The 17,302-nt window shown below is 43.8% G+C and overlaps 1 protein-coding gene across 3 annotated transcripts in view; it reads right to left on the bottom strand.

Annotated features, from left to right (window-relative positions):
* Window positions 1-852: 852 nt before the first annotated feature.
* The window catches only part of AP2B1 (adaptor related protein complex 2 subunit beta 1), a 36,415-nt gene continuing 19,965 nt past the window's right edge, over window positions 853-17,302 (bottom strand). For all 3 annotated transcript variants that reach the window (XM_060768368.2, XM_060768369.2, XM_067472102.1), the window contains 5 exons: window positions 16,153-16,282; window positions 15,060-15,144; window positions 11,980-12,066; window positions 6,581-6,735; window positions 853-2,870 (listed from right to left, as the gene is read on the bottom strand). In XM_060768368.2, coding sequence (XP_060624351.1) covers window positions 2,796-2,870; window positions 6,581-6,735; window positions 11,980-12,066; window positions 15,060-15,144; window positions 16,153-16,282 — 532 coding nt within the window. In that variant the 3' untranslated portion in view covers window positions 853-2,795. The remainder of the gene's footprint in view (window positions 2,871-6,580; window positions 6,736-11,979; window positions 12,067-15,059; window positions 15,145-16,152; window positions 16,283-17,302) is intronic.

Raw genomic sequence — 17,302 nt, 5'->3', positions numbered from 1 at the left:
TCCATCCATCCTTTTTTCTATTTTTCTTTCTTTCTTTCCTATCTATCTATGTCATCCATCCATCCACCGTTATCTCTCTCTCTCCATCCATCCATCCATCCATCCATCCATCCATCCATCCATCCTATCCTTCCTTCCTTCCTATCTAGCCATCCATGCATTCATCCTCCCTTCCTATCTCTCTCCATCCATCCATTCATACTATCCTTCATTCCTTCCTTCCTTCCTCTCCATCCATCCTAGTGGCACAGCAGGTTAAACCGCTGAGCTGCTGAACTTACTGACCGAAAGGTTGGCAGTTTGAATCTGGGGAGCAGGGTGAGTTCCTGCTGTTAGCACCAGCTTCTGCCAACCAAGCAGTTCAAAAGCATGCAAAAGTAAGAAGATCAATAGGTATGGCTTTTGCGGGAAGGTACTGGCAATCCATACAGTCATGCTGGCCACATGACCTTGGAGGTGTCTATGGACAACACCAGCTCTTAGGCTTAGAAAAGAAGGTGAGCACCACCCCCCACCCCCCACCCCCACTTCACCGCTTCTCCAGAGTCAGACATGACTGTACTTAAATATCAGGGGGAAACCTTTACCTTTTATCCATCCTATCTATCCATTCATTCTATATATCAATCCACTCATTCTTCCTATCTGTTTATCCATCCTTCCTTTCCATTTCCCATCCATCCATCCTTCCATCCCTCCATGAAAGGCGGCATAAAAATAAAGGAAATAAAAACAAACAAATATGATAATTAGTTTCCCTTTCCATGAGATTCAAAGCCTGGCCCTAGTCACGAAACGTGTTGCCTTTTCGGGTCCAAATCCCTGAATGAACACAAGAAACGCACCCCGATCTCCGTGTAAATGACATTTATTTAACGACACAAAGGCAAAGCATGGCCCCCGGACCCAGTGGAGTCGGATGGCTCTGAAGGATGGAATGGAAGAAGAAAGTGCTGAAAAAGAGAGAGAGAGAGAAACCCCCTCCCTTTAAAGACAGAAGAAGACCCCCCCCCCCATTTCACCCGGCATGCAGACAAAAAAAGGCAGAAAGAGAGAGAGGAAGAAAAAAGTCGGAAACAACTTTTGTTTTGCGTACCGTCTCGAAACCGTCCCTGTAAACAGCAACCAAATTATCTTTTCCCCCTTGAAAATGGTAGAGCTTGGACTCTGACTCCCATTCTCTCTCTCTCTCTCTCTGGCTGGACACAATGGGAGTTGTAGTACATCTGGTGGTGCACGTGCTTCCAATAAACAGGGGCCTTGGCCTGGCATGCGGGAGGCGTCCTGTTCCCTAAATCCATTGGCCGATTAATAAATAGAAAGGCAACTCTGGAGCTGCCAGGAATCAATCATTCAATCGACTGATCGGTCAATAAATCAATCAATCCCAAGGCAACTCAACAATCCCTTACTCTGGAGCTGTCAGGGATCAATCAATCAATCAATCAATCAATTCCAAGGCAACTCAACAATCCCTTACTCTGGAGCTGCAAGGGATCAATCAATCAACCTATTGATCAATCAATAAATGAATGAATCAATTCCAAGGCAACTAAACAATCCTTTACTCTGGAGCTGCCAGGGGCCACTCAATCAATCAATCAATCAATCAATTCCAAGGTAACTAAACAATCCCCACTCTGGAGCTGCCAAGGATCAATCAATCAATTCCAAGGCAACTCAACTATCCCTTACTTTGGAGCTGCCAGAGATCAATCAAATCAGCCTACTGATCAATCAATAAATCAATAAATTCCAAGGCAACTCAACAATCCCTTACTCTGGAGCTGCCAGGGATCAATCAATCAATCAATTCCAAGGTAACTAAACAATTCCTACTCTGGAGCTGCCAAGGATCAATCAATCAATCAATGAATTCCAAGGTAACTCAACAATCCCTTACTCTGGAGTTGCCAGGGATCAATCAACCTATTGATCAATCAATAAATCAATCAATTCCAAGTCAACTAAACAATCCTTTACTCTGCAGCTGCCAGGGATCAATCAATCAATCAATCAATCAATCAATTCCAACGTAACTAAACAATCCCTACTCTGGAGCTGCCAAGGATGAATCAACGAATCAATCGACTGTTCAATCAATCAATCAGTTCCAAGACAACTAAACAATCCCTTACTCTGGTGCTGATAGGAATCAATCAATCAATCAATTCCAAGGTAACTAAACAATCCCTACTCTGGAGCTGCTAAGAATCAATCAATCAATCGACCAATCAATTCCAAGGCAACTAAATAAACCCTTACTCTAGACCTACCAAGTATCAATCAATTGATCCATCGATCGATCAATTAATCAATCAATCCCAAGGCAACTAAATAATCCTTACTCTGGAACTTCAGGCAGGGGAGACGTGCCCCTTTAGACGTACTACAACTCCCATGGATTTCAATGCCCTATTCCCACCCCCTCATTTTTTTAAAAAAAGGAACAAGTAGTATATTCTTTATATATATATATATATATATATAAAAGGGTGAGTTGAGTGTGTGTTTGCATCCTCCGGCGACAAAAAGGAGTGTGTGAAAGCGTTGGCACGAAATGGAGAGGAGCGGCGATGGTGGCACGGAAGCGGTGGCAAAATGGCAGAGTATCAAACGGGGAGGAGGGCGCTTCCTCCCCCAAAAAAGACACAACTGTGTTAATGCGGGCACACAACTACTTCGCTACCTCGGCCTCCCCCCCTAAAAGAGAGAGAGAGAGAAAGACAAGAAACGTTTCGGCGGCCGGGTCCCCAAACCCGGCGCAAAATGGCGGCTCCTCCTCCTTCGAAGGCCTAGTTCTTCAAAATGGCATCGTAGACCTGGTAGACGTACTGGGAGACCTCCGGAGCACGGCATTTGAGGGAGAGCTGCAGAGGAGGAAAAAGGAGGAAACAGGTCATTTCGATCGCAAAGGAGCAGCATAAGGCTCTCTCTCTCTCAAAATGGCCGACATAAAGACAGGAAGGGCTCCTTCGTTTGGGAAAGGGACTCCATTAAGCCTCTCTCTGTCTCAATATGGCTGACATAAAGACATGAGGGACTTCTTCTTTGAGAAAGGACCACCATTAGGCCTCTCTCTGACTCAAGATGGCCGAAACACAGACCTGAGGGACTCCTTCTTTGAGAAAGGACCACTATGAGGCCTCTCTCTTCCTAAAAATGGCTGATACACAGACTTGAGGATCTCCTTCTTTGAGAAAGGGCCACCATTAGGCCTCTCTCTGACTCAAGATGGCTGACACAAAGACATGAGGGCCTCTTTGAGAACGGACCACCATTAGGCTTCTGTCTGTCTCAAAACGGCTGATACATAGTTATAAGGGACTTCTTGTTTGAGAAAGGGCCACCATTACGTCTCTGTCTGTCTCAAAAAGGCTGACAAAGATATGAGAGACTCTGTCTCAACATGGCTGACGTAAAGACATGAGGGACCCTTCAATTGGGAAAGGGCCACCATTAAGTCTCTGTCTACCTCAAAATGGCTCATATAAAGGTACGAGGAACTCCTTCTTTCCTTCAGAAAGGGCCACCATTAGGCCTCTCTTTGACTCAAGATGGTCTACACAAACGTGAGGGACTCCTTTGAGTAAGGGCAACCATTAAGCCTCTCTTTAACTTCAAATGGCTGACACAAAGACAGAAAAGACTCTTTGTTTGAGAACGTACCACCATGAGACCTCTGTCTCAAAATGGCTGACATAAAGACACGAGGGACTCTTTGTTTGAGAAAGGGTCCCCATTAGGCCTCTGTCTGTCTCAAAATGGCTGATACATAGACATGAGGGACTTCTTGTTGGAGAAATGGCTCCATTAGGCCTCTGTTTGTCTCAAAATGGCTGACTTAAAGATATGAGAGATTCCTTCTTTCAGAAGAGACCACCGTTAGGCCTCTCTGTGTCTAGAAATGGCTGCCATAAAGACATAAGGGACCCTTGGTTTGAGAAAGGGCCACCATTAGACCTCTGTCTGCCTCTCTCTAACTCAAGATGGCCAACATAAAGAAATGAGAGATTCCTTCTTTGAGAAAGGGCCACCATTAGGCCCCTCTCTGTCTCAAGATGGCCAACATGGAGACATGAGGGACTCCCTTCTTTAAGGATTTCTATGAGGCCTCTCTCTGCCTCAAAATGGCTGATACATAGACACGAGGATCTCTTTCTTTGAGAAGGACCACCACTAGTCCCCTCTCTCTAACTCAAAATGGCTGATATTTGATACATAGACATGAGGGACTTTTTGTTTGCGAAAGGGCCACCATTAGGCCTCAAAATGGCTCATATAAAGGCATGAGGGACTCCTTCTTAGAGAAAGGGCCACCATTAGGACTCTCTCTGACTCAAAATGGCCGACACGCAGACAAGGCAGTCTTTATCTGAGAAAAGATCATCATTAGGCTTCTCTTTGACTCAATATGGCTGGCATAAAGATCTGAGGGACTCCTTTGAGAAAGGACCACTATAAAGCCTCTCTGTGTCTCAAAATGGCTGACCTAAAGATATGAAGGAATCTTTGAGAAGAGACCACCATTAGGCCACAATCTTTGACACAAGATGGTTGATATAAAGACATGAGGGTCTCTTTCTTTGAGAAAGGATCACCATTAGGACTCTCTCTGCCTCAAAATGGATGATACCTAGACGTGAGAGTCTTTCTTTGAGAAAGGACCACCATTAGGACTTTCTCAGACTCAAAATGGCCGACATGCAGACATAAAGCAGTTTTTATCTGAGAAAACACCATCATTAGACTTCTTTTTGACTCAAGATGGCTGACATAAAGATTGGAGGGACTCCTTTGAGAAAAAACCACCATGAGGCCTCTGTCTGTCTCAAAATGGCTGACGTAAAGATATGAAGGCCTCCTTCTTTGAGAAGAGACCACCATTAGGCCACAATCTTTGACACAAGATGGCTGACATAAAGACATGGGGGTCTCTTTCTTTGAGAAAGGGCCACCATTAGGACTCTTTCTGTCTCAAGATGGCCGACATAAAGACACGAGGGACTCCCTTCTTTAAGAAAGGACCACTATGAGGCCTCTCTTTGCCTCAAAATGGCTGATACATAGCCATGAGGGTCTCTTTCTTGAGGAAGGGCCACCATTAAGCCTCTCTCTGACTCAAAATGGCGGACATGTAGACCTAAAAGACCACCATGGGGCCTCTCTTTGACTCAAGATGGCCGAACCGCAAATATGACAGCATTAGGGACTCTTCGATCCAAGTTATATAAGTCTCTTGTGCTTATCCACTCTTTTTACATGACATATGTTATTACGTGCAAGAATACAGCCAAGTTGTAATATTGGATAAGGTGTTTTTTTTATAGAAAAAGTAACTTTTTAAGGCTTCAATAGTTGACATTCCCAGCCTAACCAATATGGCCCTTGGTTGGTTTAGAGAGGCGTTTATGGAGATTATTGACTAACTGTGTTTAATTGGTGTTGGTCTTGTGTGTTATATATATATATATATATATATATATATATATATATATATATATAACAGTGTGGTGTTTTACCCACGTATTACTACTCTGTGATATATATACCGTATATACTCGAGTATAAGTTGAGTTTTTCAGCCCTTGTATGAGCAGAAAAAGCCCCACTCAGCTTATACTTGAGTCAAGGTTATTTATTATTTTACTGTTATTATTACTATTATTTTATTAGACTTATTATTTTACTCTATTTATTATTGGTTTTATTACATTTATTATTTTACTCTATTTATTATTGGTTGTATTACAATAATTATTTCACTTTATTTATTATTATTACATTTATTATTTCACTGTACTTATTATTTTTATTGATTTGTTATTACATTTATTGGAGCCCCCGGTGGCGCAGTGGGTTAAACTGCTGAGCTGCTAAGCTTGTTAACTGAAAAGTCGCAGGTTCGAATCCGGGGAGTTGCGTGAGCTTCCACTGTCAGCCCCAGCTTCTGTCAACCTAGCAGTTCGAAAACGTGCAAATGTGAGTAGATCAATAGGTACCGCTCCAACGGGAAGGTAACCGTGCTCCATGCAGTCATGGCAGCCATATGACCTTGGAGTTGTCTACGGACAACGCTGGCTCTTCGGCTTAGAAATGGAGATGAGCATCAAACCGGACACGACTGGACTTAATGTCAGGAAAAAACTTGACCTTTACCTTTATTAAATTTATTATTTTATTCTATATTTACTATTATTTATTATTTTATTCTATTTTATTATTACATTTATTATTTTACTCCATTTATTATTGTTATTACATTTATTATTTTATTCCATTATTCCATTTATTATTTCACTCTATTATTACTGTTATTATTACATTTATTATTTTACTCTATTTATTTTCATTCTATTATTATTTTTATTATTACATTATTTTACTCGATTATTCTTTTTATTACATTTATTTTACTTTATTGTTATTGCATTTATTATTTTACTCTATTTATTATTATTGTTATTACATTTATTATAAGGTACATCTATATAAAATAAGAATTACTCTACTGCAACCCACTGGAGCAGGATCTCCATCCCACCGATAGAGTTACTTTTCCAGCCCTTTTCATTCTCACCGTGTAATTGGGATTTCCCGGCTGGATGCGCAACTCGGCCAGGATCCAGATGCCGTTGGTCAGCTTCAGCGACTGGTAGAGCATGTCCTGGCCCTCCACGTTGCGCTTGGCAATGGTATAGACATTGTTGTTCTGCAGCTTGCTGGACACCGTATCTTTCGGGAAGGAGAGAAAAGGAATGCCTGGTCACAGGAGGCGGTTACTTGCCCAAGCTTTCAGACCTGTTCCCAGTATCCTCTTCCATTCACTTAACTATCTTCCATCCAACCATTTATCTATGTATATATCTATCCATATATATTATGGAGCCTGTGGTGGTGCAGAGGGTTAAACTGCTGAGCTGCTGAACTTGCTGATCGAAAGGTTGCAGGTTCAAATACCGGAAGCAGCATGAGCTACCACTGTTAGGCTCAGGTTCTGCCTACCTAGTAGTTTGAAAACATGGACATGTGAATAATCAATAGGTATAGCTTCGGCGGGAAGATAACGGCGCTCCATGCAGTCATGCTGGCTACATGACCTTGGAGGTGTCTATGGACAACGCCGACTCTTTGGCTTAGAAACAGAGATGAGCACCAACCTCCAGAGTCAGATATGACTAGACTTAATGTCAAAGGGAAGCCTTTACCTTTACTATATCTATTCACCCACTTACCATCCATCCTTCCATCTATCCATCCATCTAACCACCCACAACTGTCTAGCAACTAACCATTCACCTATCCATCCATTTATCTATTCATCAGTTTATTTATGTATGTATCAATCCACCCACTTATCATCTATCTATCTATCTATCTATCTATCTATCTATCTATCTATCTATCTATCTATCCCCATGTCTATCAACTATCCATTCATCCACCTATCTATCCATCCATCCTCCCACCATTGTCTATCATCCATACATCCATATATTTATCTATTTATCTGTATATCCTTTCCTCTATGTATGTATGTATGTATCCACATATTTATCTTCTATCTATCTATCTATCTATCTATCTATCTATCTATCCATCCATCCATCCATCCATCTATCTATCCACCCACATATCATCTCTCTCTCTATATATATATCCATCCATGTCTATCAACTATCCATTCATCCATTCATCCATGCAACTACCATTGCCTATCATCTATCTATCTATCTATCTATCTATCTATCTATCTATCTATCTATCTATCTATCTATCCATCCATCCATTTATCTATGTATGTATCTGTCCACACATTTATTATCTATCTATCTATCTATCTATCTATCTATCCATCCATCCATCCATCCATCCATCCATTTATCTCTGTATCTATTCACCCACTTATCATCTACCTACCTACCTACCTACCCATTTCATAGAATCATAGAATCATAGAGTTGGAAGAGACCTGGTGGGCCATCCAGTCCAACCCACTGCCAAAAAGCAGGAAAATTGCATTCAAAGCACCCCCGATAGATGGCCATCCAGCTTCTCCTTAAAAGCCTCCAGAGAAGGAGCCTCCACCATATTTATCTATGTATGTATCTATCCTCCCACTAATGATCTATCTATCTATCTATCTATCTATCTATCTATCTATCTATCTATCCACAATTGTCTATCAACTATTTTTATTTACTTTATTGGAGACATTTCTATCCCACCTTTCTCTGAGCAGCACAGATCCAAAGTGGATACAAGAGAATAAAAACATAGAATAAAAACATACAAAACAACCCATTAAAACATAAATATTTGAAACAGCAAACTATCAATTCATCCATTCATCCACATCTGTCTATCACGTATCCATTAACTGACATGTCTATATCATTTACTCATCAATTGAATGGTCTACCATCTATCTATCCACAATAATTAATATGACAAAACAAAATGAAGTTTGTGAAGTTTAGGACACTTTCCCCATGTTTTGATGATATAACCAATTATGGAAGTGACATTGATAACCCAGGAAAGGGAAGGGGGAGGATCCTTTGCTTTGACCCCCTTTCCTCTTTCCTTTCTTTTCCTGAATTGCAAAGCCGGGGAAGGGAAGGCAGCAGAAACCTTTCCCTCCATCCTTCGCCTCCGCTGCCACTTTTGGGGCTCAAAATAGCTCCTTCTGCCCGCCCACTCAGCTTAATGGGTTTCCTGGGGAAGCTGGAACATGTGCTTTGGATGCGGGGCTCCCTGCAGTGTAGGCCGCCCAGCCGGAAAGGGCCATCCATCTTCTCAGTGGGGGATTTTGGTGGAAGAAGAGGCGGCAACAAAAGGCAAACGGAGCAGGCATTTATATAGAAGCTGTGAGATCGAACACATATTTCGTAGCAAGTGGATCCTGTGTTGCTTTCTATTTGTCGATGGACTGCAACTCCCAGCACTCCTCTCATTTGGCAGCGATGGGTGCTGCAGTCCAAGCAGGGGAGGGCAATAGGATTCCAATCGAATGGCAAGGGATTGGACTAGATGGGCTTTGGGGCTCCCCTCTAACTCTAGCTGAATAGAAACTGGACTCTAACAGAGGTTGGAGGGGCCTCTTTCGGGTGTGTTTTAGTTGTGCATTCCTATATGGCTGAATGGGGTCAGACTAAATGGCCTTTGGAGGTTCCTTTAATTGCCGGTTAAGGTCTGCCTTTGTGAGTCTGGGAATCTCTTTCCTTGGAGGTCTTTAATGAGACTAGATGATCTTTGGGGGTCCCTTTAATGCTGGATGATGGTCTGCCTTGGTGGGTCTGGGATTCTCCTTCTTTGGAGGTCTTTAATGGGACTAGATGGCCTTTGGGGGTCCCTTTAATGCTGGATGATGGTCTGCCTTGTTGGGTCTGGGACTCTCCTTCTTTGGAGTTCTTTAATGGGACTAGATGACCTTTGGGGGTCCCTTTAATGCTGGATGATGGTCTGCCTTGGTGGGTCTGGGACTCTCCTTCCTTGGAGGTCTTTAATGGGACTAGATGACCTTTGGTGGTCCCTTTAATGCTGGATGATGGTCTGCCTTGGTGGGTCTGGGACTCTCCTTCTTTGGAGGTCTTTAATGAGACTAGATGACATTTGGGGGTCCCTTTAATGCTGGATGATGGTCTGCCTTGGTGGGTCTGGGACTCTCCTTCTTTGGAGGTCTTTAATGGGACTAGATGACCTTTGGGGGTCCCCTTAATGCTTTATGGGTCTGGGACTCCCCTTCTTTGGAGGTCTTTAATGGGACTAGATGACCTTTGGGGGTCCCTTTAATGCTGGATGATGGTCTGCCTTGGTGGGTCTGGGACTCTCCTTCTTTGGAGGTCTTTAATGGGACTAGATGACCTTTGGGGGTCCCCTTAATGCTTTATGGGTCTGGGACTCCCCTTCTTTGGAGGTCTTTAATGGGACTAGATGACCTTTGGGGGTCCCTTTAATGCTGGATGATGGTCTGCCTTGGTGGGTCTGGGGCTCTCCTTCCTTGGAGGTTTTAATGGGACTAGATGACCTTTGGGGGTCCCCTTAATGCTTTATGGGTCTGGGACTCCCCTTCTTTGGAGGTCTTTAATGGGACTAGATGACCTTTGGGGGTCCCTTTAATGCTGGATGATGGTCTGCCTTGGTGGGTCTGGGACTCTCCTTCTTTGGAGGTCTTTAATGGGACTAGATGACCTTTGGGGGTCCCCTTAATGCTTTATGGGTCTGGGACTCCCCTTCTTTGGAGGTCTTTAATGGGACTAGATGACCTTTGGGGGTCCCTTTAATGCTGGATGATGGTCTGCCTTGGTGGGTCTGGGACTCTCCTTCTTTGGAGGTCTTTAATGGGACTAGATGACCTTTGGGGGTCCCCTTAATGCTTTATGGGTCTGGGACTCCCCTTCTTTGGAGGTCTTTAATGGGACTAGATGACCTTTGGGGGTCCCTTTAATGCTGGATGATGGTCTGCCTTGGTGGGTCTGGGACTCTCCTTCTTTGGAGGTCTTTAATGGGACTAGATGACCTTTGGGGGTCCCCTTAATGCTTTATGGGTCTGGGACTCCCCTTCTTTGGAGGTCTTTAATGGGACTAGATGACCTTTGGGGGTCCCTTTAATGCTGGATGATGGTCTGCCTTGGTGGGTCTGGGACTCTCCTTCTTTGGAGGTCTTTAATGGGACTAGATGACCTTTGGGGGTCCCCTTAATGCTTTATGGGTCTGGGACTCCCCTTCTTTGGAGGTCTTTAATGGGACTAGATGACCTTTGGGGGTCCCTTTAATGCTGGATGATGGTCTGCCTTGGTGGGTCTGGGACTCTCCTTCTTTGGAGGTCTTTAATGGGACTAGATGACCTTTGGGGGTCCCCTTAATGCTTTATGGGTCTGGGACTCCCCTTCTTTGGAGGTCTTTAATGGGACTAGATGACCTTTGGGGGTCCCTTTAATGCTGGATGATGGTCTGCCTTGGTGGGTCTGGGACTCTCCTTCTTTGGAGGTCTTTAATGGGACTAGATGACCTTTGGGGGTCCCCTTAATGCTTTATGGGTCTGGGACTCCCCTTCTTTGGAGGTCTTTAATGGGACTAGATGACCTTTGGGGGTCCCTTTAATGCTGGATGATGGTCTGCCTTGGTGGGTCTGGGGCTCTCCTTCCTTGGAGGTTTTAATGGGACTAGATGACCTTTGGGGGTCCCCTTAATGCTTTATGGGTCTGGGACTCCCCTTCTTTGGAGGTCTTTAATGGGACTAGATGGACTTTGGGGTCCCTTTAATACTGGATGATGGTCTGCCTTCATGGGTCTGGGACTCTTCTTCTTTGGAGGTCTTTAATGGGACTATATGACCTTTGGGGGTCCCCTTAATGCTTTATGGGTCTGGGACTCCCCTTCTTTGGAGGTCTTTAATGGGACTAGATGGTCTTTGGAATCCCCTCTAACTCTAACGGAACATAAACTGGACTCTCAATCTTTGGCGATCCTTAAATAGAGGTTGGGGGGGGACCTCTTTTGGGTGTGTTCTACTTGTGCAATCCTATAAACAAGAATGTGGTTGGACTAGATGTTCTTTGAGGTCCCTTCTAACTCTAGCAGAACATAAACTGGACTTTCCATCTTTGGCGACCCTTAAATAGAGGTTGGAGGGGCCTCTTTTGGGTGTGTTCTAGTTGTGCATTCCTATACAGCAGAATGAGGTTGGACTAGATGTCCTTTGGGATCCCCTCTAACTCTAGCAGGACTGGACTCTCCATGTTTGGGGATTCTTAAATAGAGGGTGGAGGGGCCTCTTTCAGGTGTGCTTTAAGTGTGTCTTTTTGCACAGCAGAATGGGGTTGGACTAGATGGCCTTTGGGGGTGGTTCCCTTTAATGATGGATTATGGACTGCCTGGTCTAGGACTCTGCTTCTTTGGATGGAGAGTCTTTGGGGATTCACTCTAACTCTAGGGGAACATAAAGATAGAAAAGGCCCCATGTCCTCGACTCACCGGCATTGAGGTGGCACTCTTTGATTTGGAACTGGAGCTCATTTTCGTTGGGGATGTCTTTCCACGTCGCGAGGAAGACCTGGCGCTCTACGGAAATGGGAAAGAAGGCAATGCTTTAATTTTTGTCCACTTACACAGACAAGCTCCTACCTCCACAAACAGCTATAGCCCCCACCGCTCAGGGAGCTCTTACTGCCTATTACAGGGAAAACCATCTGATTTCTAATCCATCTAAGTTTCATCTATGCTGACGATGGTGCCATCACCGCCCAAGCAGGGAGCTTTGAAATGGTTAAACAAGCTCTCCGAAACTTTAGGTGCTCTCACTGCCTATTACAGAGAAAACCATCTGATTTCTAATCCATCTAAGTTTCATCTATGCTGACGATTTTGCCATCACCGCCCAAGCAGCAAGCTTTGAAATGGTTAAACAGAAGCTCTCCGAAACTTTAGGTGCTCTCACTGCCGATTACAGAGAAAACCATCTGATTTCTAATCCATCTAAAACACAGACATTGTCGCAGCTCAGGATAGATTCACCTTGCTCAGAACAACACCACACTCCAAGGCTGTACGTTTTGTAGTTTATTGAAGAAAAAGCAAAATCATAAACATAGAAATAAGGCTGCAAAAGTTCAATAGCCAAAACAAGAGTCTTAAATGCAAAGGCAGAGTTTCCAAGGTCCAGAGGCAAATAACATGAAGTATAATCCACAAGCATGGGTCAAACAAGAATCCATGGCAGCAAGACAAAATCCCCAGAAGCCAAGATCAAAATCAAAGTCCTAAAGAGCCAAAGCTTTCCCCAAAAGCCGAGGCAATTCCAGAGAAGTTAACAGGGTGTAAGCAAAGTTGCACTGACAAAAAGATTGACTTCAATCAGATTGTTAAATACGTTTCCCTAGCATGAAAGCATTACGTTGACCTCAAACTTCCCGTTTGTTGGCAAGCCGAGCACTTCAGCGTACCCTTAATTGTAAACGGTCCTCCCTAATCAAAACTCCATCACCTTCAAGGCTGGATACCTCATTATTCTGGGACTGGTCACCCTGGGAACCGAGAGGCACTGAGCTCCCAGAAGGAGCAGCCGACTCCTCCACCTGCAGCTGTGAAGTTTCGCTTAAATCAGGACCTTTATCTAAAACAATATTCCTTTCTCTAGGAAACAGAAATGCAGTCTCTTCTTCAGAATCAACACTGTCTGTCTCAACAACAGGGCTATGTTCAGGAATCTGAAACCCGTCATCCTCCTAGTCCTGAGGAAACTCAGGCTCAGAAAGCTCAGGTTCAAACTGAGCCACAACAGGCGTGTGCTTTTCACCTTCAGAGCAGACAAGCATCTCGACCTCTGAGAATGACTTGGGAAGGAATCCCACTGGAGCATTGCCCAGCATACCTGTCCGAACGTATCTCCTTCTACATCCTACCTCGGAGTTTAAGATCTTCTGGGGAGGCCCTGACTTAGAAGAAGCCCTGCTTGACTATCAAGCAAAAAGCAGGTGCTAGAAATAATATCATACGAAAGCTGACTGGCACAACCTGGGGATCACAACCAGACATAGTGAAGGCATCTGCCCTTGTGCTTTGACACTCTGCTGCTGAATACGCATGCCCAGTGTGGAACACATCTCACCACGTTAAAGCAGTAGATGTGGCTCTTAATGAGACATGCCGCATTATCACAGGATATCTATGCCCAACACCGCTGGAGAAATTATACTGTTTAGCCAGTATCACACCACCTGACATCCATTGGAAAGTAGAAGCCAATAATAAAAGAACCAAGGCAGTGACATCTCTGGCTCATCCTCTGTTCTGATATCAGCCAATGTCTTAAATCAAGAAACAGCTTCCTAAGATCTACAGAGATACTCGCAGGAATACCTCAGCAAGCGAGAGTCCAAAAGTGGCAGGCTCAAACTCAGAACCTCAATCAGTGGCTGAGACTAGATGAGAAACTCCCTCCTGGGCACACAGAAGACTTCAGAAATGGGGCCACCATGCGGAGTCCACGACATGCGAATGTGGAGAAGAGTAAACCACAGACCAATTACTACATCACAGCCCGAACCCTGCCACATGCCCAACGGAGGACCTTTTCACAGCAACACCAGAGGCATTCCAAGTGCTCAAAGGAAATCTAGCATAATGCCAAGTTGTGTGTTTGTGGGTTTTTTAAAACTGTACCCTGAGAGACAAGAAAGGAGATGTGCAAAACGGAAACGGCTGCATATCCCTTTTTCTCGTCTCTCATCTTCTTCCATTGCAAATATTATTTGGAGGACAAGACCCTATTGACTCCAATCTAATACCTTTCCCGGGGTAAATATAATATAATATAATATAATATAATATAATATAATATAATATAATATAATAGTGTATATACTGTATATACTCAAGTATAAGCCTAGTTTTTCAGTCCTTTTCTTAGGCTGAAAAAGTCCCCCTCGGCTTATACTCAAGTTACTGTGTTAGAAAGACATAATTTTGGAAGGCCGCACAAGCACATTTACTTTGAAGGAGAAAAATGGTTTAATCAGAGTTGAGCAGTCTTACCTTAAATTACAGTTTTATGTAAATAGTCAAAAACATTTAACCTACTAACTGTATTGGTATCTATTTTTATTTTGAAATTTACCAGTAGGTGCTGCATTTCCCACCCTCGGCTAATACTCGAGTCAATCCAGTTTCCCAGTTTTTTGTGGTAAAATTAGGTGCCTCGGCTTATATTCGGGTCGGCTTATACTCAAGTATATACGGTACATATAATATTTATAATATTATAATGTAATGCAATATAATACTAATAATAATAATATGGTATTATTATTAAATATTTTATATTACATGTAATATTACTAATAATATTACAATATAATGGTATAGTACAATATAGTAATATATAATACTGATATTGTACTATGCTAATAATATAATATATTTTATGTATATATACCTTGTAAGCCACTCTGAGTCCCCTTCGAGGTAAGAAGGGTGGCATATAAATGTCGTAAATAAATAAATAAATGACCCGGCCAAACTAGGCTTGCGCCATGCAGCCATCTTAGCGCACTCACCCATTTTCCCATCCTCCACGAAAAGCACGTTGAGCGGAATGAGGCAGCTGAAGTAGAAGACGTCAATGTTGTTCTTCACAGCCACCTGGAGCAGAGGACGGAGAAAGAGCGACAGAGCTTTCAGGAAAGAGGTGTGAAAAACATCGTATTTCAGGGGAAGGAATGCTCAAAGCCATTCATCTGAATCTTTTGAAATTGTACAAAATGCATAAGGTTGTGGATGAACTGCAACTCACATCATGCCAGGCTAACCCTGAAAAACTCAATCAGTCCTTAAAGTGTGTTATGTTGGGCAAGTCTGCTCTAGATGCATCATGGGTGGAGTTCAGTGTGCTCTCTGGCTGAAGGGTGAACTACAACTCTCACTATGGTGAGTCCGTCCCCTCAAACCCCTCCAGTAGGTTGAGTTAGTCATGGGGATTCTGTGTGCTAAGTTTGGCCCAGGTCCATCATCCATGGAGATCACTGTTTCTCTAGTTGTGGATGAACTACAACTCCCAGAAAGGAAGGTCAGTTCCCACCAAACCCCTCCAGTAATCAAATTTCAGCATATCAGGTCTGTGTGCCAAGTTTGGTCCAGATCCGTTGGTGTTTGGGTTCTGGATGTAGGTGAACTACAACTCTCCCGAATCAAGGTGAATTTTCCCCAAAGACCTCCAATAATTTTGTGCTGGTCACAGGGGTTCTGTGTGCCAAGTTTGGTCCAATCCCATCTTTGGTGAAGTTCAGAGGGTTCACTGACTGCAGGTGAACTATACATCCCAGAGCCTACAACTCCAAAATGCCCAAGCCGATTCCTCTCAAAACCCATCAATATTCCAATTTGAGTATACTAGGTATGCATGCCAAGTTTGGTCCACATTACCATTTTTTGGATTCATAGTGTGCTCTGGATGTCTGGGCTTGGCCTCATGTAAGCCGCCCCGAGTCCCCGTTGGGGAGATGGTGGCAGGGTATAAATGAAGATGATGATGATGATGATGATTATTATTATTATTATTATATAGGTGAACCACAATTCCTATAAATCCACCCAAAGACCTCACAGACTAAAGATCCCTTTCACATGGTCCTCCAACTTTTGCCAGCTTACCTGGAGATTGTTGAGGGGCTCCATCTTCATGACAGGACCCAAAGTGTTGAGAGGGAGGGAGACGTCGATGCTCTGGTTGGGCATCAAGGGGGTGTGGATGGCCAATGGAGTGCTGGGGATGACGCCAAAGCTGTGGGGCAGAAAAGCAACACAAGGCAGAGAGGTCAAAGAGGATGGACCTCCTTGGAGAACCCGTAAGACTCCTTTGATGGTGCTGCCACCGCCACTTAGTCTTCGGGGAGAAATGTATGGGTATTAGGAAAGATCTGGAATGAAATTCTCCCCAATTTCTGGACAATTTGGATCAAAACGTGGACTCTTCCTTCTTATTGCTGATGTTGTCCTGTCTAAATCCCAGAGTAGAGCCAGAGGCAAGTGGAACTATCCCAGAAGGGGCCTTCAAGGGCAGGGAGAAGAAGGAGAAGGAGAGTATCACCAACCAGGGAGAAGGAGAAAGAGAGGAGAAGAGAGAAGAAGGAGAGCTTGATCACCAAGGAGGAGGAGGAGGAGAAGTAGGAAAAGGAGAAAGAGAAGAAGAATAAGGAATGTTTCATGACCAAGGAGGGGAAGGAGAAGAAAGAGAAGGAAAGCTTGACCACCAAGGAAGAGGAGGAGGAAAAGCGGGAAAAGGAGAAAGAGAAGGAGAAGAAGGAGTGTTTGATCATCAAGGAGAGGAAGAAGGAGAGGAACAAAAAGGAAGAGAGCTTGACCACCAGGGAGAAGGAAAGAGAAGAAAGAGCTTAACCACCAAGGAGGAGAAGTAGTAAAATGAGAAAGAGAAGGAGAAGAAGGTATGCTTGACCATTAAGGAGAGGAAGAAGGAGAGGAACAAGAAGGAGGAGAGCCTGACCACCAAGGAGAAGGAAAAAGAGAGGAGAAAGAGAGCTTGACCAACAAGGAGGAGGAGAAGTAGTAAAAGGAGAAAGAGAAGGAGAAGAAGGTGTGCTTGACCATCAAGGAGAGGAACAAGAAGAGGAACAAGAAGGAGGAGAGCCTGACCACCAGGGAGAAGGAAAAAGAGAGACAAAAGAGAGCTTGACCACCAAAGAGGAGGAGAAGTAGTAAAAGGAGAAAGGGAAGGAGAAGAAGGTGTGCTTGACCATCAAGGAGAGGAACAAGAAGAGGAACAATAAGGAGGAGAGCCAGACCA

The sequence above is a fragment of the Anolis sagrei genome, chromosome 11 (genome assembly GCF_037176765.1).
Source record: "Anolis sagrei isolate rAnoSag1 chromosome 11, rAnoSag1.mat, whole genome shotgun sequence".
In the NCBI taxonomy this organism is placed as follows: Eukaryota; Metazoa; Chordata; class Lepidosauria; order Squamata; family Dactyloidae; genus Anolis; species Anolis sagrei.
The sequence above is the reverse complement of the archived record's forward strand: the minus strand, read 5'-3'. Positions and strand labels throughout refer to the sequence as shown.